Consider the following 11,286-nt stretch of genomic DNA (forward strand, 5'->3'; position numbering starts at 1 on the left):
GCTCGCGGCCTTAACAATAAATATGATTAATTCTACTCTAGGCACAGGGTCTTGAAATTTTTGGGGGGAAGGGGGGGGGGGGGGCTAGTCGATTACATCGACTCCAGTGTGTAACTGGTACTTATTTCATCGACTCCGAAAGGATGACAGGCAAAGTTGACGTCGGCAGAATTTGAACTCAGAACGTAGCGGCAGACGAAATACCGCGAAGCATTCCGCCCGGCGTGCTAACGATTCTGCCAGCTCGCCACTTTAATAAATATGATAATTCTTTCTATTGGAAACACACGGCCTCAAATTTGGGGGAAGGGATTAGGTCGATTACGTCGACCCCAGTGCGTAGCTGGTACTTGTTTAATCGACTCCGAAAGGAAGAAAGGCAAAGTCGACCCCGGCGGCATTAAAAATAGATATAATAATGAAAGCATAGAAGACGTAACTTACCTTTTCTACGTTCAATGTTATATCATTAAGAGTATAATTAAGAGCTGAGACATCGCTTCCAGCTGAGGTGGAAGTCCCAATTTGAAATGTAGCTGTTCGAGAATCTAAGAAAAACAGGAAAAGAAAAAAAAAGACAGTATATATCGATAACAAATGTTATTTAATTAGATTAAGATATACTGATTTCTTACTTAAATACGCTATTTACACATTTACAGACGGGAATAATGGGAATGTGTGACATTCATAGCTTTCACAAAGTCATTAGTCATGTCCAGCCCACAAAAAAAAAAGAAAAAAGAAAAAAAAACCTAATCGAAATTCATTCACGATCCTCAGTTAGACGTGGACATAAGCGTGGCTGTGTCGTTGGGAAGGTTGCATGGCAAATGCGGTTTCCAGGTTCGATCATACTACACAGTGCCACGGACATGTATCTTCTAGGGATTAAAATTTAGTAGACGTTTATTATGCAGAAGTTTAAACTATGGAATCTACTTATTCAATCGTTATCTTATCCTTGTTTGGTTTTAGTGGAATCCATTTTTTACTGCTTAGTAAGGGAGGACGGGGTTGTTCTCATGACCCCTATTTTTCAGGAACTCCAAGAGTAGTGAAAGGAAGGAAGGAAGGAAGGAAGGAAGGCATTTATCTCGAGACTGATGACTCAGCATAAGCACTTGCAACAGAGCGAACTCCACTAAAATCATTCAAGGATCAGGCGGCGGTGTTAAATCGGGCTACGGATTACATCCAACAACCAAGAAGTCAGAACGTTATAAGGTGAAACAAACACTGCAAGGCATTTTATCCAACGTATTGATTTATTTTATGGATCCAGCAAAAGTTGACTTTAGCGATATACAGAGAACCAGAACTAAATACTGCAAGGAATTTTGCCTTGCGCTTTAACGACACACCAAATATTCAGACCAAGTTTCGGGTTTGACTAAATCGAGATTTTCTTCTCTTTTTTTTTCTTAGTTGTCTCGAGTGAAAAAAGTCATGGGCGTTGCTCTTTCTCCTTTGGTTATATCATAAAAGTGGAGGCGCAACGGCCCAGTGGTTAGGGCAGCGGACTCGCGGTCATAGGATCGCGGTTTCGATTCCCAGACTGGGCGTTGTGAGTGTTTATTGAGCGAAAACACTTAAAGCTCCACGAGGGTCCGGCAGGGGATGGTGGCGAACCCTGCTGTACTCTTTCATCACAACTTTCTCTCACTCTAAATTCATGTTTCTGTTGTACCTGTAATTCAAAGGGCCAGCCTTGTCACACTGTGTTACGCTGAATATCCCCGAGAACTACGTTAAGGGTACACGTGTCTGTGGAGTGTCAGCCACTTGCACTTTAATTTCACGAGCAGGCTGTTCCGTTGATCGGATCTACTGGAACCCTCCACGTCGAAAGCGACGGAGTGCCAACAACAACAATATCATAAAAACAAAGGAGCGCCGAAATATTACATCTTAATCTACGCAAAAACAAGAATGTATTACTTTATTTGTTGCTGTTTAGAGTGTTATCTTTTTTGAGAACTGAAATAGGTTCTTTTTCGTCTGAAGCTTATAACTTCCTTAAGAATATTAACGGCAAAAGCGAAGTGAACTGAATCAGTCGTGATTAAAACCAGATTCAGTATATTTCATTTGCCAATTGATTGATTCTTGCTGTACGGTTTCCCGATCTTCTTGTGGTCACGATCGAGATGCGTTTCACTACGCAGTGTCAGAAATCTTTGTTCTGTAATAGATAGGTAGGTTTAAATTTCATGTGTATCTTTGCCAATAGTATCAATGTAGATGAATGCACTTCGTCCTGTATTTGGCAACGGAAGCCTCTTATACAAAACATTCGATAATAGTCAACAGCGAGGCCTACCTCTCGTCGAGCAACAATAGTAGATGCTGCTGTGTTTGTCACTCAAAAAAGAAAAACAAAAAACGAACAAACAAAAAAACATTGATTTTTGCCTATTGGTACAAGGCCCCACACACACACACACACACACACACACACACACACACATACACACACACACACACACACACACACACACACACGCACATATATATGTATAAAGAAAGAAAAGGATAAAGAGACCAATGGCAAAGTTAGAATTATATTTTATCCATAAAATATAATTCTAACTTTGCCATTGGTCTCTTTATCCTTTTCTTTTTTTTATACATACACACGCTAATACACGACCTATGTTATATTCCTCACTCATGTTGCTACAACGAAAGGGGCAAAACTAGTCGGTATACAACACTTACTCGGTATTACCTGTATCTTTAGGGTTTGGTTAACTCCAATACCCTTCATAACCTTTATATACACACACACACACACACACACACACACACACACACACACACACACACACACACACATATATATATATATATATATATATATAGGAATAGTGGAAATTCAGTGACATCGACTTGAGTGAAGTCTGATACTTTATCAATCCTAGAGGGATGAACTGCAAAATCAACCTCAGCAAAATTTGGACACAAAAGATGGCAGAAACTAAATATTGCTTGGTTGGTGTTTAATCTAGATTCTATCATGTCTCTCACCTCAAGAAATTCAAAGAGAATGTATTAATTACTGAATTTGGTTGGACCCACTAGAAATAATCAAATTCTTCTTAAATTATGTCATACTGTCTTAAAAATGATAGGATACATTGGATAGTGTAAACCTTGACATTACACACTAAATAAGATTAAAGAATGAACATGGTTGCCATAAGTCTGTTCTACAAGAGCTGAAATGGAGCTCAGCAAAAAAAAAAAAAAAAAAAATCAATTAAAAAAAAATCAAATTAATTAAAAACCAAGCAAACACGATATGCATTTATATGAAAAGGATTTGTGACTGATGTGGGTCTTAGGTAAATGATTTCTAATGTGGAAAGAAGGCCACAGGCTTATTCTGGGGGCGGTGAAAAGGGGCTATAACCGGTACTTATTTTATTTTCACGTCTGAAATAAAGGTGAGCCAGGTGACATCTGTATTTAAAAGTTAGGTCTATAAAGTCACCCAAAAAGACCTTAACTTGTCTCGAATTATCATCGAACACAAAAGCAACTCATAATTTTAACTAAAATGTTCGCTACATTGAGAATGTTAATGCTCACTTTATACAACATAATAAATACTACAAACCACTTTATCTATTGCCTTATAGATTCTGTCAATCTACTACTCTCAATTAATTAATTAGTTAACTAATTACGTACTAATATAACAAATGTTCCGATATGCAAATGAGTTAAATTGGTGCCTGTTACTTATAGCATTTTTCATAAATGTTGTAGTCTACTTTCTCAAAGATGTGTCTCTTTACACAGAATGAGATTAAATGTATGTTTAAGGAACGTTCGCACGTGTACTTATTTATAAGTAATACATCGATTACAGAAAACATAAACACACACACACACACACACACACACACACACACACACACACACACACGTGCGCGCGCGACGGGCTTCTACTCAATTTCTGTCAACCAAATTCATTCACAAGGCATTGGTCAGCTCAGGACTGCAATAGAAGTCATTATTCTGAAATGTCACGGATTTAGAAATCACGTGCTTGTGAAATCACGTGCTTGTGAAATCACGTGCTTGTGAAATCACGTGCTTGTAAAGCATATGTCCATGCCTACGCCTATACATATATATATATATATATATATATATATATATATATATATATATATATATATATATATATATATATATATACATATATATATATATATATATATATATATATATATATATATATATATATATATATATATATACATATATATATATATATATATATATATATATATATATATATATATATATATGCATGCATGCATGCATGCATGTATGTATGTATGTATGTATATATGTATGTATGTATGTATGTATGTATGTATAGATAGATAGATAGATAGATAGGTAGATAGATAGAGCTATGGTGTGCCAGCGCGTGTGCTTGTATTGAAAATCAAGAAACGAAACTGATGCCATTGTAGAATCAAAATACTTAGTTACCGCTCTGAGGTTCAACTTCTGCTTTCTTCTTCCTCTTCTTTTTCTCTTTCTTTTTCTCCTCTTCTTTTGTTAAATCTAGTTGTCCCCAGTCAAAAGAGGCATTTTTTATTTCAATGGCGTTCACTGGCGAAGAAGTTGCACAGTAATCCGGCGAGAATTCATCCATAAGCAAAATTTGCTTGAAGAAAAAAGCGTGTATATATATAAAAAAATAAAATAAATGCGCCCTTTTAAAGCCTAGCCAAGCTTATGGGCCCGGTTTCCCGGTTTCAATAGCGTATGTTTTCCCCAGCTGGACGGGACGCCAGTCCATCGCAGCGTTACTCATTTTTGCCAGCTGAGTGGACTGGAGCAACGTGAAATGAAGTGTTTTGCTCAAGAACACAACGCGTGGCCCGGCCCAGGAATCGAAACCACAATCTTACAATCATAGTGCTGACACCCTAACCACTAGGACACGAGCACACACACACACACACACACACACACACACACACACACACACACACACATACATACATACATACATACATACATATATATATATATATATATATATATATATATATATATATATATATATATATATATATATATATATATACTAATTTACGTAGGTGTCATTAATTCTATTATTATCCAATGTAACTATTTTAAGATTAATAATAATAGAATCAATCACACAGGCGGCAGCAGGCCCAAAAAATAGCATTAAATAGCCGAGGGATTAAAATTAATTGTCCTCTGAGAATGAGATTTGCAATACTTTATTTAGTTTATTATAACCGTTATCTCTTAGTTGTCAGCTTACCTCCATTCTTTTTAAACGAACTTTTGCTTCTGATATTGTTCGTGTAGCCCAGGGAAGTATCACGAGCACAATCCGCATAAAATTGAGTGCACCAATGAACGCAAACGCCTACAGTCAAAATAAATCAGGAGAGCGTAGAAAGACAATTAATTTTACAAAATATGTAAAGAAGAATATTTAAAACATTAGTATATTGGCATTTCAACGTTCGTTATTCGAAAGTGAAGGGGCAGCACAAAGGAACTTGACACTATTATTAATGTATAAGGGAGGCAATTTTTCAAGAATTGGTTTTAAAATTTTCTCTTTCGTTTATGCTATGTGCATGTTTGATCTATCTATCTATCTATCTATCTATCTATCTATCTATCTATCTATATATATATATATATATATATATATATATATATAAAAGATAATAAGAGTGAAAAAACTACAGAAGGCTTGTGTTACATGGTTAAAGTATATGTTTAAACTATGTAAGAAAAATGTTAGAAAAATGTTATAAAATCTTTTTGGTATATAAACATTGTATTTTGAGAAATAACCGGTTTCGTGTAGTCTTTTCAAATTTCTCTACTTCGAACGAACACGACACAATGAAGTAGAGAAATTTGAAAAGACAACACGAAACCGGTTATTTCTCAAAATACAATGTTTATATACCAAAAAGATTTTATAACATTTTTCTAACATTTTTCTTATATTTTTCTGACATTTTTTTCTGTAGTTTTTTCACTCTTATTATCTTTTATACATCCAACCACGTGCTTTCACATACCAACTTTCTCACCTATATATATATATATATCTATCTATATATTTATACTTATTTATTCTTCGTCCCAATATCTTCAGTGTTTGCTCTCTTTTTGTGTGGTAAGAAGCTTGCTTCTCAACCACATGAACCCGGGTTCAGTCCCTCTAATCTGAGGTTACTTCTTCACTTTCCCATACAGTACCTGAAAAAGTTCATGTAAACTGTCACTTCTTCTTTGACTAATAGATATTGTTGTTGGGACTCCGTCGCTTACGACGTCGAGGGTTCCAGTTGATCCGATCAACGGAACAGCCTGCTCGTGAAATTAACGTGCAAGTGGCTGAGCACTCCACAGACACGTGTACCCTTAACGTAGTTCTCGGGGATATTCAGCGTGACACAGTGTGACAAGGCTGACCCTTTGAATTACAGGCACAACAGAAACAGGAATTTAGAGTGAGAGAAAGTTGTGGTGGAAGAGTACAGCAGGGTTCTCCACCACCCCCTGCCGGAGCCTCGTGGAGCTTTTAGGTGTTTTCGTTCAATAAACACTCACAACGCCCGGTCTGGGAATCGAAACCGCGAGTCCGCTGCCCTAACCACTGGGCCATTGCACCTCCACCTAATTGATATAAAAAAAAGTAAATTATAGAAACAATGCTAACGTTCTTTTTAATATTTAAAATTTGTTTCCCCCCTTCATCATGGACTTGTTTCGATGTAAGTCATTTTTTTTTTTACTATTGTTGTTAAAGTGTGTCAAAGAGATTTGTTCGGACAGGACTGACTGCACTGAACAAGGTTAGCCTTGTTCGAGCGACTTATGATCAAAAGCATTCTGGCCGTGACTACCTTGTATAATATACCAAAAACTATGTTATCCATTTTATTGTTCCTTTTTTGAAGACAGAAGTTTGAGGGGGACTTAGTTTCTATTTTAACAGGTTGAAAAACCACCTAGATCCCCGTTAGCATTTGGTTTGACTTTCTTTTATCGTTTTAAAGAGTGGTACAGGCAGATGGGGCAGGGGTTCATGTTAATTGCACGTTGAAGTTATTTCACTTCAATATCACCGCTGATGACTTTGAGCAAAAATATAAATGTTATATTCCAGAATCTTGTTTTTCTTTCTATATCTGGGACATTGTGTCTCATCAGACGAGATCATTATTGTTATAATGAGAGATATAAATGTATGATCATAAACAAATAAAAACGTCTGATACTACTGGATAGAGAGCGCGAAATGAGGTTATCGCAACTTTTATCTTTTGTATATGTATAAACTATAAAGCGCTTCTATTACAGTCAGATGGTAATAATTATTTAGAGGAGACGAAGTATTCATGACGTTTGTTATCATTATAATGTGTCACGTCTATGGAAGAACAGACTCACTCTTGAACTTATGGTTTTTCGTAAATGTCTCATACAGCATAGTTGCACTAAACAGAAGAAAAATTAAACTTTTTCTTTTATTGAAGATAAAACCACTCGACTTTAACTCATTTTGGATCGCTAATTACAGAACTGCACCTTTTTCAAGACTAGCTAAAGTTTTGAGTTAGAGGGGTTATTCCAATTTTAATTTTACAATAGGGATATGACACAAAGCATTGATTGAATACTACAAATACTGCATCACCTCAAGAAAATATATTAGGATACAGTAAATGAAAATTATTGCATTATCTCTATAATCAAAATATTATGGAGCAAGTCTTCATGAGAGTTATCGAATCTTTCTTCATTGAATCGAAACGTAATTAGCCATCTATTTTATTGTTGTGTCGTGTTTTTTCTCATCAAATGTTACTTAATTTATCATTTTAAAATGTCTCATAATTGTATAAATAATTCGCACAATTTTTGTTACATAGATGGACAATTCATCTCTTCATCGCAAAACTGTAAAGTTACTTCAACAATAAAGAAAGCTTCTGTGTATTTTGCTTGCAAAATAGACAATCAATATGAGAGATGGGTCCATTCACATTGGTTGCTACTCAGTGTGTCTAAAAAGTAGATGAAATATATATATGTGCGCATATATTTAACGTGTTCGTATACACTCAGAAATGGAAAGATCTTCACTGTGCTAAAGCGCTTAATGTCTCGTAGGGCAAATTCTCTCTATAGACAATGTGCGTGAACACATCAAGCTGGTGTATAAAAAAATAAAGACAGCAGCAGCAGCAGCAACAACAACAACAACGCCCTGATGCAGTACCAGGCAGTGGCTTTCATGGCTTCTGATCTTAACTGATTGGAAGCGTTATCATATACATGTTTCGTCATGGCGCAAAAGATTAGCTACAGCGAATATTCTGCAAAATATCGCAAATTTGCAGGTCAGTTTCTTGGCCTTAATCAGTTGAGCATATCTCTTATTGGCTGATGATATGTGCATCTCTGATCACGAACAGGAGTAGTGGGGAAGCATTGTAATCGTGTGTTGAGAGAGATTCTTTGGGGTTTGAATAATTCATCATCTTTAAACAAACCTTATTCAGGGACCTTTTGCAGCAAGATGGGCTACTCGACCTGAAGAAAATTCTAACTCAGCTCCACCTACAAAGCCATACGCTGTTTCTTTTTTTATGAGATCACCATATCGTGCACCTATGGTTGTGGTGCATATATTTGGTGTACCCTTATCCATCTGTTTATCATACCTAATAGGTATATTTGGCTTCGTATATTTTGTACCTCAACGTTACTGTGATGACAGGTACTGCTCTCTCATTCAATGATATTAAGGGTTTCAAATTTTGGCACATGGCTTGCAGCTTTTTTTCAGAGGAGCGGAAGTCAACTACATCGGCCTTAATGATCAGCTGGTACATATTTTATCGGTCTTGGAAGGTTGAAAGACGGAATTTGAATTCAGAATGTAGAGAGCCGGAAGAATTGGTGCTAAGCATCTTGTCCAAGGTGCTAACGCCTTAGCTGCCTTACCGCCTCAATAATGATAACAACAACAACAACAATAAAAATAATAACAGCAACTACTACTACTACTACTACTGCTATGAAGTATTGAAAAGAAAATAGGAAGGAAGAAAGAAGGAAACTTTTCTCAGTAACGTTACAAGTGCGACACATATGACTGAGAAGTTAAGTTAAAAGTTTTAGTTACTGTAGACGCATCAATTTCATTGCCGCTTGCTCGAAAGGCAGCGATAGTAGTCACCGAAGTGAGGGTCGGTATGATGGGGACGATACCGTTAGCAATTCCTTGTAAGATACTGATTCGCTTTAATGTTTTCTTTTCTGCTCTCCGTAGTACTGCAATAGAGAATATATGATTTTTGTTACAATGCTAGGCCTTTACTATGAAATAAATCTTTATATTTAGTAGAGAACAAAGCAAACCAAAGAATAACAACGAAACTAGAATTCAGAATACTACTATTGGCCAGAAGAGCTAAAAGGAAATAAAATAAAAGTAGATATTAATATTGGGGGGATCTTTTTCGTTTGGCTGTCAGCATCAATTTCTGTTCAAATTGATTTCATATTCAGTGTAATTATACACTTTTATAGGTTAATGAATGCCATGAAAATCATTTTCGCTATAAAATCAATAAATAAAGAGTTATTAGCTATTAAAGTTTGAAAGTTTGAGTAGTTTTAACCAATCGTAAGGCACAGATACATTCATGCCTATTTCTATAGTAACAAGCAGAACATGAGAACTTTTTTGTCTGCGAGAAAGTACGTGTTGACAAATATATTGAAACAACTTGCTGATACTGTGTTCTATTGTTTTATCCATCTGAAAATTTTACCAATGAACTGGTCAACAACTTTTTTGGTTTTTAAAAATATTTAATTTGTAATGTGCTATTTTGTTTTTAGATAAATCTTTTAAGTTCGTGCTCTAAGTCTCTTATTCTGAGAAATATTTAATTTGTAATGTGCTGTTTATCGCATTAAATGCATATTGAACGCTTAAAACTACAAAAGATCTGTTGTTTACTGGTTTCTTTTTGTCATTTAAGTGTGCTAAAAATAACAGCTAAACGTGTCTAGAATATAAATATTGACAACACGTGCTATTTTCAGGATGTTGATAAAATGTGAAGCCACGCACAAAATGAGAGCTTTCACATTCTGTTTTCTGACTGGGTGAAAATAATCAAAATTTAAACCTCAATAACTTAAAAGAAAGAAATTTCTGGAAAAAATTAAATAACTCCAGCAATTCAGCTTGGGAAACTACATTAATGTGCCAAATTTTAAAATGCTGGCAGTCAAGCGGAAAAGATCCAGATTCGGAAAATAAAATATGTCCGGTGCACTTTTCAGTTTCTTAATTTTGATTAGTCAGTGTTGAGTGTTTTATCTTTCATGTCTTTTCAGTGCATATCTGGGTGCCCAATGTTTTTGTTGGATTTTCCTGTATCTGTAGCGAATCTTGAAAAAATGTCAGGTCCGATAAAGCTGTCATAAGGAAAATTTACTAGAAAAAAGTAGAGAAAGGATATACAAAAGCAGTATGTCCGGTTGGTTCACCGTCATCAAGTCACTGTAGGGAAAGTTCACCATTATCAATTCCTCGTTTGCTTTTCTTTTTGTCAATAAAATAGTTTTTAACTATTAATGGTGAGATGCTATGGATATTTTCTCGGTAAACTTTCCCCACGGTGAACTTTTTTTTGCGGTAAATTGACGGCGGTAAACTCTCTTGAAGTAAACTGATGACGGTGAACTTAACTGTAATCCAAAAATAGACACCGAAAAATGTCAAACAGAAAATAGTCACAAAAAACCTTCGATAAGTGACTGATTTAATATGCATTTTATCATTTTATTTAAGGTAAAAATAAAATTTGTTTTGTTTATCACTACATGCAATATCGTTTTATAAATTATATTTCTATTGTCAGCTAATAAACAAAGTATTTGTTTCATTTGTTGTGTATAACAGTATTAGATTAAAATATCCATCTGTTTATCATACATAATGTAAAGAACATCGCGAAAAGCTAATTTATTACGGTATTCGTTTGGAGATAATATTTAAGATGTACATGCTGTGTTACAAAACACGATACATATATCGGAGGTAGACGAAAATCATCCGAGCAGCAGCTGCTGCGATGGATGCATTTCCACCTCCCTGGACGTTGTCAGTAGCATGTACTCAAAACCAGCTGCATGCTAAAATGAAATACATTGTCCCCGATATAGGAAAAC

The 11,286-nt window shown here is 35.5% G+C and overlaps 1 protein-coding gene across 4 annotated transcripts in view; it reads right to left on the reverse strand.

Annotated features, from left to right (window-relative positions):
• The window catches only part of LOC106872811 (ATP-binding cassette sub-family C member 5), a 101,411-nt gene that overhangs the window by 46,156 nt on the left and 43,969 nt on the right, over positions 1–11,286 (reverse strand). For all 4 annotated transcript variants that reach the window (XM_089355897.1, XM_089355896.1, XM_089355895.1 and 1 more), the window contains 4 exons: positions 9,224–9,372; positions 5,324–5,431; positions 4,513–4,690; positions 445–548 (listed from right to left, as the gene is read on the reverse strand). In XM_089355897.1, coding sequence (XP_089212023.1) covers positions 445–548; positions 4,513–4,690; positions 5,324–5,431; positions 9,224–9,372 — 539 coding nt within the window. The remainder of the gene's footprint in view (positions 1–444; positions 549–4,512; positions 4,691–5,323; positions 5,432–9,223; positions 9,373–11,286) is intronic.

This window comes from Octopus bimaculoides, chromosome 7, assembly GCF_046866305.1.
Source record: "Octopus bimaculoides isolate indiv1 chromosome 7, ASM4686630v1, whole genome shotgun sequence".
Classification (NCBI taxonomy): Eukaryota; Metazoa; Mollusca; class Cephalopoda; order Octopoda; family Octopodidae; genus Octopus; species Octopus bimaculoides.